At 37.1% G+C, this 24,497-nt stretch overlaps 4 protein-coding genes and 1 long non-coding RNA gene across 9 annotated transcripts in view; 2 read left to right on the forward strand and 3 right to left on the reverse strand.

Moving 5' to 3' along the window:
• LOC111326066 (C2 domain-containing protein 3) overlaps positions 1–24,497 on the forward strand; it is a 40,741-nt gene that overhangs the window by 2,015 nt on the left and 14,229 nt on the right. For 3 of the 4 annotated variants that reach the window (XM_088732281.1, XM_088732284.1, XM_088732282.1), the window contains exons 3-19: positions 1,304–1,410; positions 1,769–1,877; positions 2,323–2,405; positions 3,037–3,233; positions 4,094–4,187; positions 4,718–4,946; positions 6,323–6,590; positions 7,223–7,330; positions 8,204–8,393; positions 12,924–13,113; positions 13,473–13,588; positions 14,222–14,340; positions 15,029–15,196; positions 15,741–16,199; positions 16,810–16,914; positions 23,230–23,316; positions 23,940–24,044. In XM_088732281.1, the coding sequence (XP_088588407.1) occupies positions 1,304–1,410; positions 1,769–1,877; positions 2,323–2,405; positions 3,037–3,233; positions 4,094–4,187; positions 4,718–4,946; positions 6,323–6,590; positions 7,223–7,330; positions 8,204–8,393; positions 12,924–13,113; positions 13,473–13,588; positions 14,222–14,340; positions 15,029–15,196; positions 15,741–16,199; positions 16,810–16,914; positions 23,230–23,316; positions 23,940–24,044 (2,734 nt within the window). The remainder of the gene's footprint in view (positions 1–1,303; positions 1,411–1,768; positions 1,878–2,322; positions 2,406–3,036; positions 3,234–4,093; positions 4,188–4,717; positions 4,947–6,322; positions 6,591–7,222; positions 7,331–8,203; positions 8,394–12,923; positions 13,114–13,472; positions 13,589–14,221; positions 14,341–15,028; positions 15,197–15,740; positions 16,200–16,809; positions 16,915–23,229; positions 23,317–23,939; positions 24,045–24,497) is intronic. The other variant, XM_088732283.1, reaches the window with a different exon arrangement.
• LOC148723567 (uncharacterized) lies at positions 8,870–10,794 on the forward strand. The gene is made up of 2 exons (XM_088732292.1): positions 8,870–9,107; positions 9,507–10,794. Exons 1-2 carry the CDS (start codon positions 8,980–8,982, stop codon positions 10,573–10,575), a joined length of 1,197 nt encoding a protein of 398 aa, XP_088588418.1. The 5' UTR covers positions 8,870–8,979; the 3' UTR covers positions 10,576–10,794.
• LOC148723569 (uncharacterized) lies at positions 10,614–12,926 on the reverse strand. Of its 2 annotated transcripts, none has more exons than XM_088732296.1 (2): positions 12,544–12,926; positions 10,614–12,128 (listed from the first exon to the last, which is right to left on the reverse strand). In XM_088732296.1, exons 1-2 carry the CDS (start codon positions 12,715–12,717, stop codon positions 11,742–11,744), a joined length of 561 nt encoding a protein of 186 aa, XP_088588422.1. In that variant the 5' UTR covers positions 12,718–12,926; the 3' UTR covers positions 10,614–11,741. The 2 variants fall into 2 exon arrangements, with proteins under 2 accessions (XP_088588422.1, XP_088588421.1); XM_088732295.1 differs by having other exon boundaries at positions 10,614–12,302.
• LOC148723568 (uncharacterized) overlaps positions 10,614–24,497 on the reverse strand; it is a 401,859-nt gene continuing 387,975 nt past the window's right edge. Inside the window, exon 2 of the mRNA XM_088732294.1 lies at positions 10,614–16,213. The gene's annotated coding sequence lies outside the window, so the exon portion shown is untranslated. The remainder of the gene's footprint in view (positions 16,214–24,497) is intronic.
• LOC148723570 (uncharacterized) lies at positions 17,842–18,775 on the reverse strand. The gene is made up of 2 exons (XR_015991421.1): positions 18,531–18,775; positions 17,842–18,402 (listed from the first exon to the last, which is right to left on the reverse strand). It is a non-coding gene; the product is annotated as an uncharacterized LOC148723570 (long non-coding RNA).

The following is a 24,497-nucleotide window of genomic DNA, read 5'->3' on the forward strand; positions in this document are numbered from 1 at the left end:
GAATAAAACCACTTGAGCTCACCAAAGATGAGAGACATAACATTCCTGTCGGAGCGTTTAAAGCTGGCAATCACTGGTGCCAGCAATTTATGAAGAGGAATGGCCTTTCACTTCAGCGAAAACCTCTTTGGCGCAACGACCTCCCAATGATTATGAGAAGATCATACAGCTTCATCATCAATTGCCACAAAGAACACAGTTACTCTCTGCACCTGATTGCTAACATGGATGAAACTCTGCTAACGTTTGACATGCCACGGAATTGCATGATCAACAACACAGGTGAGAAAACCATAAAAATATGCACGAAAGGAAACAAAAAGAATCATGTTACGGTGGTACTGACCTGTTGTGGAGATGGTTTGAAAATAAAACCAATGGTCATCTTCAAAAGGAAAACCCTCCGAAAGATCAGCAATAAGCACAGAGTTGTAGCGTCAGCTGGATGGAATCCAACTAAATGAAAATCTGGATTCCGAAAGCATGGTATTCGTGAATGGAAGGTCTGGCAAGAAGATGTAGCCTGCTTGGTTATGACACATTCGAGGCCCTCTTGACCAATACAGTGAAAGCGTCACTCAAACTAGAAAACACCTACCTTGCCATAATTCCTGGAGGTTTAACCTCACTTCTGTAGTAAGGATCAAGTCAAAAAACAGTGGATGGATTGGATGGCTGACAGAACCCACGAAATTACGCCAACTGGTTGTGCAAGGAAGCCATCAGAGGAACTGATTTGTTTGTGGATTGCAAAAGCGTGAAGTGATATTCCTGCAGCAATGATCATTAATTCTTTTTTGAAATGCGGCATTACGAACAATTTAGATGGTTCCACAGACGATTTGGTTTACAATTCGACTGAGGATGATATAAATAATGGCAAACTTGATTTTGACCAACTTTTTAAGTCAGACTCAAAGTCTGATTTCAAAGGGTTTTTTTGCTTAGAAACTCTTTTATTGCAAGGCTGTTTGTTATCGTTTTCAACCTTTTTGTAATTAGTTAGTTACCAGTATATAAGTAATTTTGAAGTTTGTGTAGTGTAAGTATTGTTATCTCAATAAATATTGTAGGAAGAGTTAACATGTTTTTGCTGTGAACACTTTTTTTTATGAAAAATTTAGTAAAAAATCAGGGTGCATATTATACATGGGTGTGTATCATGTCTGGTAAATATGGTATATCACCATCAGTACAGTCCCTCTCCTACTGATTTTGTGGATCTGCTACTCTACCAACATTAATTGGAATTCAAATCAACAAATTTCTTACATTTTTATTTAAAATGCTCAAATTTATACAGACCTTTAGATGACAAGGCAGATGAACAGACGAGAGCTGACACATGGCTGACGTGTGTAAGATTTGCAGTATGCAGTGGTCCAAAACAGTTCAGTGCATACTTAAATGGTAAATGATTCATACTATAAAATGTATTACTTAATTATTGTTTTTTTTTTCTGCTACATTGTTGAGCTGGTGGACCCCTAGTGTGACTACCACTACTTGTATACTGAATATGATTCATTTCAAAATGATAAACTAGGGAAAAAGTACAATTTGAACGTCCATGTAGGTTTGTTTATTATTCCATCACATTTGACATGAGAGTTGGGGTGGGCAAATTTTGATAAGAGAGGTGCTGGTACTCATCATTTACTTGAAAAAAATTATTGGGACTACCAATACCCAGTGAATTACAAATTCATCAGTATGTTTTCAGTTATTTGACGTGGTTGGTATTAACTTTGTAGATATGTTTATTTAGATATGGGAGCCCTGATATTTGAGGTTGTTCATGGTCCATCACTGATAGTATTTGGCCACGTGAGACTGGGTGATGTCTCAAAACTGTCAGCAAGCACTCCCATTCAGGGGTATGTATCAAAACATGACAATATTTTTAAGTGCTTCAGCCAAGATATTAGTCACTGGTTTTACAATGATCATTGGACCCAACATTCACTTTGATGAAGTAGTCATTTAAAGCCAACAAATTACCCACTACTTGTGTTTTTTCATGTCATCTTTATACTTCTTTGGCAGTCATTTGTTTTAGTGGGCAGTAAAATGCACCATTTAAAGAATACATAATGTCTTGTGACTGATAATTATATTTGCTAAAGGCAGTAGTTCAATCGAGATGTCTCAAACTGGGAAAAGACATGAAAACTCAGTGGTACACATCATACACACTCGAAGTATGGTATTATTTTTTGTTAAAAGTTGTTGAATTCTTACTGCTGAGCAACTTTCACATGTCACCAGTTCTATTGCTCACCTTTGCCACGCAAATTAATTGGTGGTATCTTCTTTTTCTAGCTTCTTTGATGTTATGTCTACAACTTTACCTGGAGAAAAGCTGGCTCTTTTGTACATTACTCTGAGATTCGAGTCGATATCAGGCAAGAGACAGCTTAAATATAGTATCATATTCTGTTTGAATCCTTTGTTATTAATTAGAGACAAGTGCATCATTCTGGTCGAAGTTAGAGTCAACGCAGAGTAACAGTGGGTTTAAGTGGTGTTTGGCCCCAATGGCACCAAGATGAAGTGTAACCAGGAAGGAAAACAGACAAGTTCTTGGTGACATAGGGCCAACTACCTATGGACTGGATTGGAGCTCCACCAGAAGATGCAGGGTGGAGATATGTGGGTTGGGATTTTCTTTTCCCAGTCAAACTCAAAAAGAACACTTTACTTCAATGTCACAAACATGTTTAACTTCTGAGGGACCAATAGTGAGACATCTCAGTGATAACATTGAGTGTAGTTGGGATATTAAATACATCAACTTCCAACAGAATATGAATATTCAAATGATTTTGAAAAGTAGAAACTTATGGTAGTGTACATGTTTGTTCTAGAACACTTTTCTCATTCACCAATCTATTCTTATGACAATATTAAATACCACTGATAATTAAACCCTAAGAGAGTTTGTTCTAACCAGAGTAGCAGAGATACAATTTTTGCATGTAAGCTTCAATGTATTTAATATTAACATGAAAGTATTTCTCGTATGGAAATTTTCAGCAGCATACAGCCAGTTGTCATCATCTTTGGTACCCACTATAGACATGGAAATAGACCCACAAAGACAGGCCTTTGATGAGAGTGATGCTAGGCCAACTCCTCCCCCATCTTCCTTAAACCCAACTGAACCAATCCCTCATCCAAGACAGAGGACAGAGGACATGGATCTCTTTATATCACCTGCAGTCCCTGCTAAGGTCATTAGTAAAAGTAATTTGGATAATTATATCAACAAAGTTGAATTGGTAAATTGGCCACCGTAACGATTACAAAAGCTGACGTTTCGAGCGTTAGCCCTTCGTCGGAGTGAATAGAGGAATTGTGGGTTGTATGTGCTTTTAAAGACAGAAAATGGAGCTACGTTATTGGTGGGAACATGGCAACGAGAAAAACACGAATAAATTAGTGGAATGAAAAGCATTCGATGATCCCTGTTGGATTTAGACTGCCGGTTTGAAAGATGAGCTTTTGTTCAAGAGTTTTACGGCTTTCGGTGCTACCTAGTAAGTGTAAGGAAAGACTGCAGATTGCCATATGTTGCTTGGAATGATTAGGTAAATTAAAATGTCTAGTGACTGGTTTCGATATGTCCTTGTCATTCCTTTCCACGTCACGAAGGTGTTCTCAGAATCGGTCATTAGTAAAAGTGTTTGTAAATTTAGGGGAAAGGTGGTAGCAGATGACACACTAAAAAAGAGGCATGGAAAATGAAGACTTGAATGGGTTTTGAAGCTGTGCTGCCCAGCTGCTCATTGGGTGCAACTAGTGATTGTGCTTAAAAAGCCACATGTCAGGACTTAGGCAAATTTAGTGGATTCTGTGTTCCCCTAAAGGAACCTGCTCACATTTACATGAAATAAATTATGGTTTGACTTGAGGATCATAACAAGTAACAAAATGGTGTGCATAGGCAAATTTTAGTGAAGCATTGGCAGGAGAAACCATTTGAGGGGTCACATTTATGTCAGTGTGTTTGATCATGTTGAGTATCGTTTGCAAAAATGTAGTTAAACCAAAGATTAAATTTATTGTCAACGCCTAGTATATATATTTTTAGGGTGTGAAATTTGCTCCCACTTCACCAGATAGACTTGAATACACTGCTGAGCACTCACTAATTTCATCGCCAAGAACAGACCAGAAAGGATCTGGTAAGAATGTTGAACAGAAAATAAATGATTTTTTACTGACAAGCAGAGATTTGGAAGACAAAACAGGCATATGGGCCTATGGCCCCTGGCTTTTAAAAGCTATCGACCATTTCTAATCTAGAAGAAAAGACACATGGGTGTTTTTATTGGAAAAGTCACTCTTGATAGTGTGTATCAGTTCCACAGTATCTTCTGTGTTTATATCCTTACTCTGAATAAACAATCCTGTTCAACTGTAAACTGATGACTGTACAGACTTGGTCCAATATAGGGCTCCAATTGAAATATGGTCACCATAAAAATATTTTTTCCCTTTGGTTGCCCTCAATTACAATAATTTGCATATTTTTATGTTTAAATGGCAACAAAATGGTGATTTGTCCTTTCATGAGCTTAATTTTTGTCCATAAATCATTTCTGGATTAATGAAAATCAGTAGTGAAAAAATTCATATGTGCTCTCATCTGCTGAAAACCAGAAATCTAAACTCGATTTTGAGCCTCTGTGAATATTTTGTGTCAAAATAATAGATTTTATGGAAAATGTCTCTTTAGACGATCTTGGAAGTACAGTGAGATCTGAAGAGCCAACCACATCAAGTCAACCACTTCACATTGCCCATGGAGGGGAAAATGAATCTTCTGATCTGATTGATGCATTGCTTCAACGGGGAGAGAAGCTGAGGGAGGCTATGGTAATGTCGGCAGATGAGGCCAATGATGAAAATGAAGCTGGAGGAACAAGTTTTGTTGTTGACAGGTTTGTTCATAACACTGCGTTGATATCTAATGTCATTCAGATAAATCTATATTATAACATATCCTGTTGAATTATAACAGCAATTGATATTTAACTTGACACCAATTTCTTTTTTGCAATCATAAGATAAAAATGTGCATGTCTGCTGTGGAAAATCAAGAATATATAACTATTGTTACAGTAGTGATCAAGAACTTTAGCATGGTCAAATATTTATAGCAGCCTAGTCGTGTATAAAATGCAGTTAACATTCAAGGAATCATAGATCAAACAAGTTGAATCTTAGATTTTCATGTGAGATTTATCCACATGCTCTACACAATATTTAAAAGTAGATAGGTTCAGGGTAACTACTGGTACGTGGACACTTTTAGAGAGAACTTAACCAGGGCTCGAATGTAATTTTTGGATCACTAACCCTTCGGGTTAATAGACATCTTTTTTACTAACCAAATTATAAAGTATGGTATCCAGGTTCACAAGTTACAATATCTCAAATATTGAACATTTTGATAATAACAACTAGGACAAATTAAAAAGTAGCTGAAATTGCATGGTGACCTTAAAAACATTGACAATTATGCACCTATTTTATTTCCCTCATTTACCATGAATAGTCAAGAACAGTACATCTACAGCACATTCTCTAATAAGAGTTTAAGTTGATTAAACAACTTGAGTATTCTAAGTATTCCTCTGAGAGTTGGGTCTACGTGCTCTTTGTCCTGAGGTCTTCCAATGTTTAAATATGTCAGAAAATTTTAGTAAACATGTCGGGTTAGTTGGACACATTTTTAGTAACCAAATGTTGAAAATTACTAACCATTGGTTAATGGGTTACCGTTAATTTCTAGCCCTGACTTAACTCACTGTCAGTGAGCAAAGGTTAAAGCTCAGTTGCCCTTGTACTGTTCTGTTACAAAGCAGAGGATACATGTTCCATTTTACATGCAGTAATTAAGAAAGGGGGCATGACACATTTAACATTACCCAAGAAAAGGTTTCTATTCTTTAGACAACAATTACTTAGAGACATTTATGGTTATATCTCTCAAAACTGCTGCACAGCTTAAGGCTTGCTTTATGGAAGATGGGTGCCTTGGGTGTCCAGGTGCTTCCTCAGTAGCAAGCTGGCCCTGAGATAGAATACTGCCCCAATGGCTGGTTATTCCCCATGCCAGGAACCTCTTTGGAAAGATAAAAGGGGAGGGGTGGGGTAGGGAAATGCCTGAAAACAGCTGCTACAAAAGTGCCCAGAACTGCTCAGACACTGCAAGGGAACTTCTGACCTCATTCATTAATAAACATTGTCTTATAGTTCTGGTAAACTTGGACAATTCTGTTCTTAGCTTATATTTAAAACTTGGCTTGTTTAGGAATACACCATCTGGCAAACTCCTCAAGGCAATTCTTACTTCTGATGAAATCAAGTATGAACTTGTCAAGTCTGAAGGAGAAGAAGATTCTGTAATTGAGTCAGTATTTTTACATAACAACAAAGCTGTGGACTTGCTACTTGGTGAAGATGAAAAGCTTTATCTGGATGATTCACCCAACTCTACCCCTGAGAGTAGCATAGTTAGTGAGCCAGGGGATCCCCTACATGATGACACACTGTTGAAAGATCTTTTTTACACTACCCCAGTGAGTTACAGGCTTTATATTACTAACATTCTATCATTCTTGACAAATTATCTGTGATTACACTATTCAGTGGCCTTTGTGACCCAGGAAGTAAGTAGGTTACTAACACAGTCATTCAAACAGCAGATTAAGTTGTGAAGTTGAGAAGGAGAGAAGGATTGATATGGCTTTTTTTGGAATGTTGGCCTTAAAAGAATATGTATATATATCTTTGACTTCTCATGCAGTGCCATACAGTTTCACTTTAAATCTCTCCAAGAATGCTATTCTTGCTTTAGGCTTTGAGTTTGTGAGTTTGTCTGTCCATAAAGTACTTTTACATACAGTTCAGAGGCACATGTAGATTACATAGCTTGTAAGGGGTGAGGTATCAATATTGCTGCTTTCAGGGTTCTTTTTACTATGTTAAATTGGAACAGAGTCATACACCTATTGAACTGAACAAGGAATTTCATGGAGAGTATATAAGAATGTGATGAAGTCACAGAAAAAGAATCATTCACAGAGTTTCATTAACTAAATGGTGAGGTCAAATACCCAAATACTAGGTTTGAAGAATTGTTCAAGAGATCAACATAAATAAGAGAAGGTGGTGGTAGTATTGCTGTTTTTTTTTTTTCAACATTTTTCAGATAGTACAGTCAGATACAGATTCAGATAGTACAGTTGTCACTGATGAAGTCTATGATGATGATGACAAAAGTCTGCAAAATCCTTTGCAGGAAGATCAATTTGAAAAGGTACAAGGTACAAGTTGAAGTTCTAAATTAACATTAATCTTCAATGAATTAGACCTAAGTGGAATTTTTTTTATATGTTATACCCTGACTACTGTCGGTGCAATTTGCCAAGACCATTGAACACTCTGAATCATGGGACTGTTAAATTCTATGAACAGCTGCATGGTGACAATAAATTGATGTTTTGATGTCAAGGGAAATGTTTTTAGTGTTAATTTTAAGAACATCACTGTAATTCTTTATTTTTCTCCTAATAATTATACGAGATAATTTATGCTATACCATCTTTTTCATCTTTTTCACATTTTACATTTTTATTCTAATCAAAATTTTGTACCAGCACTACTCATAGCATATCAAACATTTAGGCATACTTCCCACTGATGTTCATGAAGAATTATAATTGTTAGAAAATGATGTGATTTTTCATGTGATTATGATGCAGCTTTATGATTCTTACTATTAACTTTGTCTTATTGTGTGAATGTTAAGTCTTGTGTACATAAATGTTGTCTGGCTCAATTTATTTCATGGATCCCAGCATTCTAAGATAATCTTTTAATCAGTCTGAGAGCTTTTCCAGTAATGGACGCATTTCACTACTTCATCAGTTTTGACCTGGTTGGGGTTATGTGTACATGATTGTGATTATAATATGTCACTAATGTAAACCAAGCTTATCACTATTTTTCTATTTTGTTATTTCCGATGTCAAGGATGTTGAAATCAGAGTTTTTTAATGAAGGATAGTCAAATTTACTTTATTTATTGAATTCATTTCTAGGCTACTTGCATAACTTTTTACAATAACTAAAGTATGCTTTATTATAATTATTTCTAGTACGTACTTAACATTAATGTCATTTTGAAAAGGCATTAGCCAAAACAAGAATCAAGAAAAGATCTCCAAAGACAGCATCTAGAGACATAAGTACATTGGTTGGCAAGGAAGGGAATGGTGAACAAAACCCTGAAGGAAACGATGACCTTACTAACAAGTCTGGTATGGGTTACCTTGATCTAAAGCAGAACAGTGCTGATGACACAAATCAAGACTCTAGGGGTAGGTCTCTGGGCTCAGTATGGTACAACCATTAACGATGATCTTCCTCTAAGATATAGATCAGGCCCTGGTTGTTTGAAGGATGGATAATGCTATACACTGGATAAAATCTGTATCCGCTGGATAGCGCAGTATGTTTTGTTAACACTCATCCGCTGGATAACGATTAATCTGTTGGATAGCATTATCCGCTCTTTGAACAACCAGAGCCAGGGGATTAGAGATACAGGAAGCAAAATAAGTTTATGAAAAGGTCCAATGCTGGCCAAACTCAATTATTGGTCCAACTCTAGTCTTACCTTGCTAAATTAATTCCGATTATTTGTGGACATGAATAAAATTACAAATCAAATGAAATGACAATAAACAATAGAGTCCTAAAGTGTGACATCACGTTGCCATGGGGCTAAAATTTCTGTTCTAAACAATCGAGCGTGTCCTGCTGATAACCTATGCGTTGCTCAGGTCAAGTGTGTAATCATCGCTTGGAACGGTTCAAAGAAGCTTAGAATAAGGTTCAGTTACATTGTTATTAACGCTGTAGGTCATAGAAATCTAAAACTGAGAAACGAAGGCAATCGAAACGATGAAAATGGTGCACTGCTTTGCGCCTGATTGCAACCATCACTCGGAAAGTCACACGTGTAGCTTCTTCGGATTCCCTAGCAAGGAAAAAAAGCTGAAGGAATACAGAAGATGGATTCACCTACTGAGGTTAGTAAGAGTTTCATTTCAATACTTTTTCTGTCCAGGAGAAAAGTATGCTTACGCAATTTATTGCGGTTGTGGAGTCGCCATCTTTGTTATGAAACTGTTTAAGCTTATATAAATCTTACCGATTTTTAGACTCCTTTTTCTTGTACTCCAACTTCAAAATCGGTTCCCTAGAAGCCACAAGCCAACATCTGACTCAATGATGGAAATCAGTTGTGAGAGCTTTTGGTGTGGTTGTTGATACTTAATGGTCACCCTGCAGTGTTAAAACAGGCAGATAGAGAACTGTCTTCTTAATTAGAGATTTTTATCAGATAGAAGCTGCGAGATAAAAATCCTCCGCTAATAGCACAGTAATCAGAAAGAATTATAAAGCTAAAATTATCCTTTTTGCTATAGGAGAGAAGACAGAGAGCCAGGAAAACATTCCAGAGTCTGTAGTTGCCATTTCAGAGAAGGAAAAAAAAGTAATGGTCCTGAGATTTTCAAGAGGAACCAAGACAAACTTTTCCCTGCAGAAGAAGCAAAGCCAAAAAAGAAAAAAATCGAATCACAACAGACCCTACAAGAAATGATAGAAGCTGCAAGGAAGAAAGAAGAACTTGAACAAGGCACCTCTGGCAGTGTGGAGAGACTTGAATCAACAAGAAAAGAAGTTACACTGGAAGCAGAGTTGGAGCAGGCAAAAAGGGAAATGATTGATCAAAGAGAAAAAAACTACTATGTGCAAAAACATTACACAGTTTCGACAATGAGTGAGGAGGTTTTGAAGATGGAAACTGGGCTGCCAACAAAGGAAGTTTTTCAAATTGTTGTCAACTATGCAGCTAGGTTTAAACAATCCATCAATTACTTTGCTGGCTGGAAAGTGCAATCAATCAGTTTTGAAGAACAAATATTTATAACATTAATGAAAGTCAGACAGAATTACACAAATCTTCACCTTGCACAGTTATTCAATTGCAGTGTATCTACAATAGCAAATATTGTAACAACTTTCATTCATGTCTTACACTCAATTCTATTTATTGACCTCATGGCATCCATCCCATCTAGGGATAAGAACAAGCTGTGTGCCCCATCATCTTTTAGTCAGTTTGGTTCATGTAGAGTAGTGATAGATTGTACAGATATAGAGATTGCCACACCAGGGCTTATGAGCCAGCAGAATGCTACGTATTCAAATTATAGGGGAATGCATTCCTTCAAGGTTATTGTGGGTGTAGCGCCAAATGGTGTTATTACTTATGTCAGCAAACTTTATCCAGGGTCAATATCTGACAAAGCAATTGTGCAGAAATCAGGATTTTTAAATCACCTTACTGCTGGAGATATGGTCTTAGCAGACAAAGGTTTTGTTATACAGGATCTTGTACCAAATGGTGTTTCAGTAAATATACCACCTTTTTTAAACAATGGTACATTCACTGAGAGTGAAGCAAGGGCAACAAAAGTTATAGCGAAATGAAGAATTCATGTTGAGAGGGCAAATGCTAGGCTCAAAGATTTCAAGATTTTAACTTTTATTCCCTCATATTTACGTTGTCATGCAGATATCATATTTCAACTCTGTGCTTCACTTGTTAATCTGCAGTTTCCACTGATCAAAGAGGGCTGTGAAGGATATGAATTTGATTAATGAACTAATTATTTTTCATATAAGGAAAATTGAATACTTTGTAAAATACATGTTGATCTGTTTGTTTTATTCAAAAAGTGAATCTGCTATCATTGTTGAATTTATGGATGCATGTATAATTTCAGCCCAACAACAGTTCACTACAACAGAGCAGTACAGCTCAACTGTAAAACAATGAAGTGCAAAAACTGTAACATATGTGCAAATATTTCAAGCAGAGGTTTCTAAAGTTAGTTTGATTAAACCAGGAGAGCCCTTTTGGGATTTGAAGATCTGTGTTAATTTCCTAAAGTTACTAGAGTGAACTTAAAAGTAAACCTGAGCTCCCAATACCCTCCATCTGAAAGGCCTCCCTATCTCAAGAAATTCCACAACAACATGCCATCAGTGAAGACTAAACACCAAAGGGCTCCTAATGATTCCTGAAAATTATTATTTCTTAAAAAATAATTACATGCAGTAATAGATCTGGAAACCTATAATCGTCGCTCTACAACCTTTGGGAAGAGGTGTTCAAAATAAAACTGAGTTAGCTTAGAAATGTTTCCACTCCAGCCTTCATCCTTTGCTATTTTCGAAACAACTACATCTTTAGATGTCCACACAACAAAATAGCAAAACTTCCTTTGAGCAAGATGTATCTCCCCTTGGACCTGATGCCAGTAGACATGTTCTTCCTTTAAAGCATACTGACCACTTTCAGTTTTTTTCAAGCAGAAATTGGGGGAGGTATTCACTGCCTCTTTCATTGTCATATTCCTTTCGGTGTAGGGACACTTGACCTCTAAAACAGAGTCTTCATCCATAATTCCATCTGGGGAAGCACCAAGAATCCCAGAGCCATCCAGCCATAACCCAGTTTCCTGTACAGTTTTTGCAGTTAAATTGGTAAATGCCTTAATCGCTTCTGCCCCGTTGTTTACCCCCCATTGTACTCCCTTAACTCTTGATATGTCATACTCTCTAAGGAGCCGTTTGAGAAGTGAAGGGGTCACTCATTTGGCATGCAGAACGAATCCAAAATTGCTTGCTGTAAGCCGTCCCCTTCTTGCAAGATGCCAGGCTGGGTTGTCTCGTTGGCCCACAGTTATCTGACTGACTAACAGGATATCTGCTTCTGTGAGTTTGGCTTTCCGAACCAAACAGTCCAATTGTTGCTGTGCACCTCTTGTTTGGATAAACTCCTCTGAGTAGATGATTTGCTCAATTGTTGGCACAGGCAATTTGGCTTGGGGAGCAGGCTCTGGGCTCATGAGCCTGCAAAGACCAGTGAACCTCCCATATGCCTTTAAGCTTCCATATAGTGCCTGACGATCTTCTGTGTTGGGAGATCGAGTAATCGCCACATAATTCTTTGGCAGAGGGAACAGTTCTTCGACTGTCTGTAAAGACAGGGAGGTATTAGACTTCTTTTTCCTCCACTGACATTCAATATCTGTGCGGCTTAAGTTGTGAATCCCGTTTATAAAAAGAGCAGCCGCGTGACTGCATTTGAATTTTCCCTTTGGGCATTCACACTCCGTGGATTTTATGTTGAAGTGGTCATCCAGGTAAATCTAAGTGGTAATTAAGATAAAAGTTCAAACAAGGTGAACTCATAAATGTCTTAGTAACACTATTTCATATGAATCATAATCTGTACGATTTAAGCCTCAGCCTGGCTTTTTTGATGAGGGAAATCGACAAGATCGAAAATATATATTTCTAAATTGGGGGAGTAGATAACAAGAAGGTACTTAAAAGATATTTAAAAATATTCCTTAGGCTTCTTAATGCGATTGGTGGCTCTAAACTCACCGTGACTCGATAGACCTTTTTCTTCATACTTGCTTGAACCTCACCGCGTAAAACACCTTGATGGTAAGAAAATGACTCAATGTGTTCAGATCTGTAATGATTTTCTCCTCGTTCGATTGACTTCTTTTCTTCAGTGAAGAAAGATATCAGTGCAGCGATTGAAAGTGATGCCATTTTGGCTCTGAGCACGTTTGTTTAGAACAGAAAATTCTGCTCCCATGGTAACATGACGTAACAGCTTTAGAACTCTATGTGACTCAGCAAAAGCTTTGCCTTATCAGTGGCCTAAATTGTGATATTTTCCATGTTAAGTACATAAACATTGTAACAACCCCTTATGAATTGACACAAGGTAAATTTGTTATTTTTTTCTTATGAAGGTCAAGACAGTGTACATATGTCAAGTGAATCATCTACATCAACATCATTGGACAGGAAACCACCAAGGGTAGATCCTGATGTCTTCACTGAAACCCTTGGTCCTGAGCAACTTACAGCTTTGGGCAGAGTTGATTCAGCGCGTGTTATGGTGGATAGTCTGGGGATTGCAAATGAAACTATTAAACCTGGGTAAGTGCAAGTGAGTTGATTAGGGAAAAGTCACATAATAGGTTGGTCAGGTAAGTTGTCAATTTTTTCATACTAAGCATGCGATGTCTAGCTATGAACACTGTCAACCATGGTAAACACCTTCTAAACATTCATCCAAAATATTGTGAAAGAATTGTTTTCAAACTATTTGCAGTGGTCTCTAAAGTAAGTAATTCTGAGTGGATGTCACTCACTGATCTACTTGTTGGAATGTTATCCATCCACCATCAATATGATCATTTTTTAAACAGGGAAATTTGTAATGATCTTGACATTAATATGTAGGGTTTTCTAGGTAATGCCCAATTTAACTACTGGGATTATTATTATACATTCAGAACATTCTTTGTTGAGTATTATTTCCCAACCTCAACCCCAACACATGGTCAAGACCAAGATATCACTATGGCAACAGAATTAACCAGAATTGTTTCTAAGAGAATTCAAGACAGAGGTAAGTGAAAGACTCGTACAGTAAATAGTATTGCATGAAAATCTGTGGTAAATCTTCTCCTTTCAATTTTTGTAGTCATTTTAGTTACCAGTATAATAAAGGTATGACCAAGAAAGATAGCTGGGGGGCTTAAATTTGAAAACATCTCTGATGTGATAACTACTGCATTTGTGTCACAGATGACCTAGGTCTCTTATGTTTGACGAAAAGCGTTTCATACCAAGAGCTTAATATCATGTTTAACACTGTCTTGTCTTCAATGCCATATTGCTCATCCACTTCAAGACTCTTGTTGGTGTATATGGTAGTAATAACTCATGAATCAAAATGATCTCAGACTCTTAACAGGTTAGAGTATTTCTTTAAGTCATATGATATTTACCAAGAATGATAAGCAACAGATTAACTGAAAAAAAAAGGAAAAACAATGCCAGATTTTTCACAATTACAGAGTCATGTATAACCTAAATTAAGTAACTCATTCATCATTCTATTTTATTGTCTGTAGCTTGTCATGCATTTAAGAGAAGTTTATACATTCACATTATGACTATTTGATTTAAAACTTGGAGAACACACCTTACATTATTATAGCAATTTATTGATCTCACTTTGTATTTTTTTTTCCTACAGTGGTGCTATTTGGCCATCATTCTGTATTTCCTGTATTGTTTAATTCTGTAGTTATAGACTACTGGTGGAGACTTCCTTTGACATTCAGACTTTACTTCAGAGAGTCTGGAGAAAGAAAAGTAAGTTTTCTTTGTGTGAAGTAAGTGACACTTTTAATGTTGAGAATAATCCACGATCAAGAAAGGGCACATTCAGGAGTGGATGACCAAAATGAAATGGTTGTGGTCAGAAGTCTTTTCTATATTTTTGATGTAGTTTGTGATACTAGCACCATGAAATGAACACTGCTGTTATATTATTATTTTTTTTGTGTTAAATACTAAAACAATTAGTCACCTCTGTCAGTGTTGACAAAAGTTGTGGATATTTACCCCCCCCCCCCCCTCTGATGAATACTTGACAAGTTAGATATGTTTCAGCAATTTACTATTATAATAACTGTGTAGTGCAGAACCTGAGGGAAGGCAAGTTAGTTTTACAAACTCATAATCATTCAGCAAACTGTTATGTTTAATTTAGGGCTATAGTGAAAAGATTAGGGAAAGGGAAAGACATTTTCCTTATCCCAACCCTCCCCCCCTCCTTCCTTAGACATAAGAATTGCCCCTTTCTTCCCAACCTTCCTCATAGTAATGTTAAGAGTATGGTTGCCTAAATTGCACCTGTATAGAGCATAATGAACAGGCAGTAGGGGTATAGAATGCCTTATGATTACTCAGTGACTGTAATTATACGGTTGTTTGTGTGTAATAAATAGTCCCCTTTTTTACCAATTATTTTCTGTGTATTGATTAACTTTGATTATAGCCAGTTGTTATCGGAGCGGCAACATTCCCCTTGAAGACAGTTCTTCTGTCCGACACCCTCAGTTCTTCTGCCTCGCTACAAATCAAATGTGATATTCACTCTAAAGAAAAACAATCCTCTGACTCATCCTCTCTACATGACATCCGTGGATCATGTGGTCCATTGCTGGTAAGAAATCCAAGTTTCAGCTTTATGCTCTGAAGTTGGTATTTCAAGGATTTTAAGAAAGTCATTGTCCAACAAGTTCTTTACACAGATATGTTCAGGAAATTTACTGTGGTGTTTGTTTTGTTAGAGGAATTGTTCATCAGCAAAGGATTAGCATGAACGATTGTACAAGGTCAAACCTAATATTGGGAGTAACATGAGAATAATGAACAGTTGCCATCACCAAGATAATTTTTAGCTTGCCTTTCATTTCGAAGTGGCTATTTTTAGCCAGTGATTTCCCTGGATACTAATGCATAGTAGATAAGTTTTGTTGCTCTCTGATTTGAATTTCTCTGTGAGTTTGGTTGCATCAGACCTATAACTTCACTACATGCTCACTGTCTGGTTAATAACTTGCATTTCTTTCAATTCTTACATTCATTTTCTTTCTTTTGATATTCTTATTTTCACAGTAAATTTATATTCTAGTACTTTCTTTAGATTTTTATCCTTGGTTTGATACTTTCATATCTTCATCAAATTTTGTGTGACTGTCATGCAGGTAAAAGTAGTGTTAATGGCTGATAGAAAACAAGTTCATCTGAAAACCAAAAGGCACAGAAAGCCTCCACTTCCAACTGCAACAATACTCACTGCTACTGAGCATGTGCATGTGGCAAGACCTGCTTATACTGACATAAAGAATGTTGGGAAGGTCTCTGATAAGGCACCTCATGAGATGAAAGAAATTCTTAAGACTACAAGCAAGCCTTCCTCCCAATATGGTAATCATGAAGATGGCATTCAGTATGACAGAGATCCTTTAACTTTATACAGCTTGCTATGGATACCTGAAGGACAACAACTCACCCAACAAAGACACCATGCAAACAAATACACTCCTACTGGTCTTGCTGTTAAGAGCAACCTTTACCTTGTCTGTCGCACTTTCTGGTGTGAAGAGTTGTCTAAATCAAGGGTATGTTGGGGTGAGTCAAATCCATCATTTGGCTTCAAACAGGTTAGTTGGTAGTGCTGTGGGATATGATTTTATTATTTTTGATAAGTACTTGGTATGTTAATAGAGAGTTTGTACTTGTTATTAGAACATGCAATGAGCATGATGGGGTTCTTTGTACAGAAGATGATGTTTTGACAACAAAATGTCAACTGTTGACTGTACTTATGTAGTAATCTACATCACAAGTTACCATATTGCAACATTATTTTTTCATCCCATGCTTGTGAAAAGATGAATACCTTCTTTCAGTATATACTAAAACAGTGAGGCAGATTTGAATATCCTTTACTCACACATGACTTATATTGAAAAATATTCTAATTACTTAAAATCACCTTTTTGTACTTTATTATCTCACTGTTTTAATATATGCTAAAACAACTTTTCACAACAGGTATTGTGTAACTCTCCCCCCCCCCCCCCCCACCTCAGCAATTCATCAAGTCTCCCCGTTGTTGGCTAGGATGTATTTGTCCTTGTGGGTGGAAGAATCAGTTGGAGTGAAATTGAATTCTATTATTCAGGAAGGTAATGCGGTGTTTTGACTAGAATGCAGTAACTACTGCACCATTATGACTTTCTCTGTGGTTCATCTTTTGATATCACCTAGGTTGCACCAGTGCTGCTAACATCAAGTTTATTACAGCGGGTGTGTAATAACTTTATGGTTATTGAAGTTTGGAACAGAATTGGGCAACATGATCAAGGAGACAAGGTGAATTTAACTACTGAAAAATATGAGTAGACCTTATCACTGGTAACAATTATTAGTTGTCATCAGTTTGCTTAACCATAGTTAGTAGAGGGGACTGGTTAGGAAACGCGGCAAACTTCAGTCGGATAGGTTATTGTTCGATTTTATCGAGGTCACGTGACAATGACCCTGCACACATAAATCCAAAATGGCACCGCGGGCTTGTTTCGACAGTCACGTAGCGTTTAAGTTTTTGGATTTTCTCCGTGATCGAGCGACATCTTACCTTCAGAATATAGCTAAAAACATTAATCAAGTCAGTGGACATAATGCCAGGTGAAAATTGTTCAGTGTTTGGCTGTGGAACGTGTAGGAGAGGTAAAGGAATTGGAACCTGGAAGCTACCGGCGCCGCGAAACGCAGAATACAAGAAGTGGCGAGAAGACTAGCTGAAAATAAATAAGTTACTCTATGTTAGATACTTTAACCATATAGCCTTTATACTCATTTTTGTCCATAAAATAATCATTAATATGTTGCAGGTTGTAGCTACCAAATTAATCTTTTGTAATAAATTACTTATTGACAAACTGTTGCAGGCTCTTAATTCTAACTATATCTGCCTTTCTTGTTCTTTGCTGGCTCTACAAATTTCCTTTCGTAGTGTTTTTGTTTTCATTTGTTTACATTGAAACTTGTGTTTCTGTATAACATCTTTGGCCAGTGAAAAACACCGTACAGTAACATATAAATGAATAATGCTGTCCAAAACATCTTCTGCAATGCTGTTATCTACCACTATGTCTGAGTCCAACAACATAGTGTTTTATGCTGAGACCAATTGAACATCACAAGCTGATTTGGATTCTATCTTAGCATTGTCAATCTTCAGCTGGAGACTTCCTGAGATCAGAATCCTAAAATTATGTTCTATTCTCTTAAAAATACATTGTTCACCTTGCTATAAAGCTTGTGCAGAAAATATCCTCCAATATGTTGTAACCCTGCCATTTCTCTATCACACAGTTTAGTACGGATATTGGGATTTGGTGATTCATCTTTCTGTTTGCTGTGAGCTATCAAACAATCAGCCACTTTGGTACTAAGCAATGTTGCCGCATTACTTGACAACCCCACAAAAATCTTTGTTGAATTGAGGCCTATTCTTGAATAGTACTTCGAGTAGAATTGTTCTGCATTTCCAGTTTTAATCTAACGCATATACATGGATTCTACTTCTGAGAAGCCCATATTTTATTCATCCCAGTTCATATATCTTCGTAGCTCTTCTTTTATGCTTTGAGGGTAGATTTTTCTTGCAATTATTTTATCTCGTGCTTTGATTGATAACGCTTCGAAGTCTTCAGCAGTGAATTTGGCTTCTTGAGTCGGTTGATTTCCCCGCGCTTGTTCCTCCTTATGCTTTATTGTCTTATGTCTTTTTAATCCAGCCTTAGTCTTGCATTTATTTTGACACAACTAGCAGACAATTCCCTCTTCGTATTGAACCTAAAAATCGAAAGACTTTCAGTAAAAAAATATGTTGTTGTACTACGACCGATGCCGTTGCTAAGGGCATCAATAACTACAAAGTTTTTGGGCGAAAATAACGTTCTAAAGGCTTCTAAAAGACTTACAGAGTCAGCTGCTTCGACAAAGTGCCCTTGTATTCTTCCTCGTTCTCCAAAGTTTCCAATATGGCATCAAAATCGTCGCCGAAGAAAAATAAGTTGTTCATGTCCTTCATGTTGTTTTGGTTCTGTGCAGGGTCATTGATCACGTGACGTTCAAGCGAAGCTCAGGGGACAGACAATAGGCCGGCCCTTTGAAGTTTGCCGCGTTTCCTAACCAGTCCCCTCTACTAACTATGGCTTAACCTTTTTACAAAAGTCAACAACTCAATTTTTGACCAAAATTAGGTAAGGCATTCATGTTAGGTCCATGAGATGTCCCATGCATAACATGTTGCATAATACTTAATGTTATAAGATTCATATATGATTAATGATGTGTCCTAGTTAACCTTGTTCCGCCACAATAACCCACAACTATCCTAAGTTAACCATGTTGTACCACGTTAATCCACATCTATTCTTTGTTAATCATGTTCTACCACGTCAATTTTCATTTACCCTAAGTAAGCCATGTTCTACCATATTAACCCTCCTCTACCCTACCTTAACCATATTCTACCACATTAACACTCATCTACCCTAGGTTAACCATATTCTACCATTTTAACACTCATCTACCCTAGGTTAACCATGTTCTACCACATTAACACTCATCTACCTCAGGTTAACCATGTTCTACCACATAAACACTCATCTACCCTAGGTTAACCATGTTCTATCACATTAATAAAGGCTGATAGTTTCGAAAGAAGCTGTTTGGGGCTGCGTCCGTGGGAGTAACGAAATAATTTGGCTAACGCTCAAAACGTCAGCTTTTGTAATCATTACGGTGGCCAATTTACCATTTCAACTTTGTTGATATATCCAAATTATTCTATCACAGTAACACTCATCTACCCCAGGTTAACCACGTTCTACCACATTAACACTCATCTACCCTAGGTTAACCATGTTCAAATCATGTTAACACTCATCTACCCTAGGTTAACCATGTTCTACCATGTTAACACTCATCTACCCTAGGTTAACCATGTTAACACTCATCTACCCTAGGTTAACCATGTTAACACTCATCTACCCTAGGTTAACCATATTCTACCACGTTAACACTCATCTACCCCAGGTTAACCATGTTAACACTCATCTACCCTAGGTTAACCATGTTCTACCATGTTAACACTCATCTACCCTAGGTTAACCATATTCTACCACGTTAACACTCTTCTTCCCTAGGTTAACCATGTTCTATCACGTTTACCCTCATCTACCCTGGGTTAACCATGTTCTACCATGTTAACAGTCATCTACCTTAGGTTAACCATGTTCTACCATGTTAACACTCATCTACCCTAGGTTAACCATGTTCTACCATCTTAACACTCATCTACCCTAGGTTAACCATATTCTACCATGTTAATACTCATCTACCCTAGGTTAACCATGTTCTACCATGTTAACACTCATCTACCCTAGGTTAACCATGTTCTACCACATTAACACTCATCTATCCTAGGTCAACCATGTTCTACCATGTTAACACTCATCTACCCTGGGTTAACCATATTCTACCACATTAATACCCATCTACCCTAGGTTAACCATATTCTACTATTTTAACACCCATCTACCCTAGGTTAACCATGTTCTACCATGTTAACAGTCATCTACCCTAGGTTAACCATGTTCTACCATGTTAACACTCATCTACCCTAGGTTAACCATATTCTACCACGTTAATACTCATCTACCCTAGGTTAACCATGTTCTACCATGTTAACACTCATCTACCCTAGGTTAACCATGTTCTACCACATTACCCATTGACACTTATGTGTAACACCTGCCGGCGAAAAGTCAAAATTTTGGAGAAACCAAGAAGGCAAACACAATGCGCAGTAAATTTTTAAAAATCAGCTTTTCCAAAAAACAAGCTCCAGTGAAAGAGGACTAATTAAAGAACTTATTTCCGGCGAAAAAAGCGATAGGTGCATATTACGTTTTAACTCAAAAATCAAGATGAAAGATAAAAATCGCTAAATATTTTCGCATGTGTGAAAATGGGCATGTGGATCATATTTCTAAAGGGAACATGCAAATTTGTCCGTGATTGAAGAGATCTAAGTTCCATGGAATCTATCAATAGGAAGCAAGACTAAAATGGCCAAGAAATATTTCGGGACGTCAGATTTATTCAAAACAGTTTTTGATTTGCTGTTAGAAGCGAAAAATGTACCAATTTCTTAGGTGTACAAAGCCCACGCAGTAAAATTCATCATGCTCAGATCGTTGTTTACTTGCCTTCATGGCCAGAAATTGCGCAGCGTTATGTTGAAAATTCTGAAAAAACTTCGATTTGAGGCAAAATCTTCCATTAAACTATACTTTTTGAACACATTGTTACTTGAACATAATATTTACCAGGCCATCGAATCGTCAAATTGTCGCCAGGCCCTGCTTGAAGTCCGAAAGTTCGGTTTTCACTTTACGTCCACAATTCTCATCGCCCTAGATAATCGTAGTGTCGTTGACTTGAGAGCTTATTCTGTCACTTTTAAGACCTAGATATCCATTCTTTTCCAAGCAGAGTATTCTATAGCATTGTTACTTTACATTCTGAACTCTACAAGGTCTAACTCGATTGCAAATGAACGAAAAATCCGACCTGAAAATTTTGAGGGTGGGCCGCGTGGACGCTATATTTTCAAATTTGATCATTTAGTGAAGACACATAGAGTAATGCCCCTCTAGTACCCCCTAAAGTTGAAAAAATATATGCACAAACAACGGATTCTGATTGGCTTATTGATCTCCAAACTATAGAGGAAGTTTGAGGACAAAGCTACACTTAGTAGGAGAGATAGGAGAGAAAGTGTTCTCGCGCGAGGCGATCGCGAGGTTTGGGCGGTTACGGGCGGTTCAGGTGTCAAACTCATCTACCCTAGGTCAACCATGTTCTACCATGTTAACACTCATCTACCCTAGGTTAACCATATTCTACCATGTTAATACTCATCTACCCTAGGTTAACCATATTCTACTATTTTAACACTCATCTACCCTAGGTTAACCATGTTCTACCACATAACACTCATCTACCTCAGGTTAACCATGTTCTACCACATTGACACTCATCTACCCTAGGTTAACCATGTTCTACCATGTTAACACTCATCTACCCTAGGTTAACCATGTTCTACCACATTAACACTCATCTACCCCAGGTTAACCATGTTCTACCACATTAACACTCATCTACCCTAGGTTAACCATGTTCTATCATGGTAACACTCATCCACCCTAGGTTAACCATGTTCTACCACATTAGCACTCATCTACCCTAGGTTAACCATATTCTACCACATTAACACTCATTTACCCTAGGTTAACCATGTTCTACCATGTTAACACTCATCTACCCTAGGTTAACCATGTTCTGCCATATTTACCCTCATCCACCCTAGGTTAACCAGGTTAACCATGTTCTACCATGTTAACACTCATCTACCCTAGGTTAACCATATTCTACCATGTTAATACTCATCTACCCAAGGTTAACCATATTCTACCATGTTAACACTCATCTACCCTAGGTTAACCATATTCTACCATGTTAACACTCATCTACCCTAGGTTAACCATGTTCTACCATGTTAACACTCATCTACCGTAGGTCAACCATATTCTACCATGTTAACACTCATCTACCCTACCTTAACTATATTCAAAATTGCAGCTTCAAGTTCCTCCTTCAAATCTGAAAACTTATGGAGACCAATCATTTTCTATATGCCCCTAAGTTATGGAACTGCCTTCCTAGCCATAATTATTAGGCATAGTCCAAGTGTCAATACTTTTAAGTCATCTCTAAAAACTTATCTCTTTGAATGTTATTTTATCTCTCAGATATTGTAGGTTTTATTATTCTATTGTCTAATTGTTATGTGAAGCTCTTTAGACCTTTGTATAAAGTGCTATATTATATCTTATTAACCAAGTGCGAGGGCCGTACTGGGAGAATATCAGCCCGAGGTCTTGACAGTACGGACCGAGGGCCGATATTCTTCCAGTACAGTCCCGAGCAAGCTTGGTTAATAAGAGATTTATTACACAACTGAAGTTCAAAGAGACACAAGTTCGGTATCATTCAGGACCATTCAGGACAGTGCCCGGTCCAATACTGAGAGAATATTGACCGGCAATAGAGCATTTTGATTGGTTGATTTTAGTTATTGGCCCTCCGACTTCCCAAGTTGTGTAATAGAAATTATTATTATTATTATTACTATTACTATTTTAACACTCATCTACCCTAGGCTAACCATGTTCTACCACGTCAACCCTCATCTACCCTAGGTTAAACACAATCTACCATGTCAACCTTCATTGATCCTAAGTTAACCATGAACATGTAAGTGTAGCTTTAATCAATTATGTTGTTTCATTAAAGGCTGATAGTTTCTAAAGAAACTGTTTGGGGCTGTGTCGGTGGGGGTAATGAAATAATTTGAATGTATCAACAAAGTTGAAATGGTAAATTGGCCATTGTTACGGTTATAAAAGCTGACGTTTCGAGCGTTAGCCCTTCGTCATTCGCTCTGATGAAGGGCTAACACTCGAATTTTCAGCTTTTATAACTGTAACGGTGGCCAATTTACCATTTCAACTTTGTTGATACATTCGAATTATTATGTTGTTTCATTAGTTGTTAGGACTTGTGAAATTACCAATACACCAACTGTACCTGTCGTACAGGGACCACAAGATCACAAAAACACTTCTCAAGTCCAAGGTGAGTTAAATGATAAATAATACTAAAAAATAGTATACCACCTTCATCACACCCAAATGCTAAAGAAAGGCCTCTATATTCCTTTGCTCCATGATTTTGGATAAGAAATAAACCATGAACAACTATGGGATATTTGTTATATAAGAAAGCATAAACTTTGTTCAGCCATTTTTTTTTTACATGTAAAGAAAAAACATAACTTTCTTAGTCCGTCTGTATTTGGAATATTTCACCTCTCACAGGCCCCAAATAACAGTACATTGAGCTGTCCTGGTGAAATTCTCCAGTATTATGCAACATGTGTTTCATTTCTATAGAAATAGAGATACTTGTAGAAAAATACTTCCACCCTAAGATCTGCATGCATCAAGTTTGAAAAAAAAAAAAAGGAAAAGGCAGTTTAAAAACTAGTGTACAAGAACTGCTTTTTTTCCAATCTTTCTTTCAATGCTTGCTTACAGATGATTACTTTCATGATGGAAAATCAGTTTGGGTGTTGTTTACTGGTACAAAAAATTCCCCAAGGAACTGACTGACCATAACTTACCTTTTTTGAAATATTAAAAAGCTGATTATACATTATACAATTAAGAATAAATGCTGAGATGCCATATATTTTTCAGTATCCTGTGGTGGCAGTGGATGAGTGGTGTCTTGTAACAAACCCATTTACTCACACTCATCATGGCCAGCTAAGGGTTGTCCTCGCAATGGGTTCAGAGGAGCAGGTGACGACACTTGTCTCACTTTTAAATTTAAACTATGTGGTTTTATGGTGTTTACATTGCATGATAACATAGTCTACAAGAAAGGTGTTTGACATCCTGCACAATTTTACTGTACAATGCTATCTAACTCTTCAAAATATATTATCTTAAACTAGGTGTCTGTGTGTTATGAAAAACTAATTTAGTTATTTTATAATAATTTGATGATAGAATTTGGAATATTTAGCAAAAACAAGCAATGCATGATAGAAAGACTGAAATATCCTGAAATGTTATTGGTACACATTATGGTTAAACATCATTAGAAGAAGGGCTGATAGTTTCTAAAGAAACTGTTTGGGGCTGCGTCGGGGGGGGTAACGAAATAATTTGGTATGTATGATGCACGATCCTCGCAGTAGAGAGTGCCATCTATGCAATAGCGAAAATCAGACCTGAAAAAAATCAGGCCTG

This window comes from Stylophora pistillata, chromosome 9 (assembly GCF_964205215.1).
Source record: "Stylophora pistillata chromosome 9, jaStyPist1.2, whole genome shotgun sequence".
NCBI classification, from domain to species: Eukaryota; Metazoa; Cnidaria; class Anthozoa; order Scleractinia; family Pocilloporidae; genus Stylophora; species Stylophora pistillata.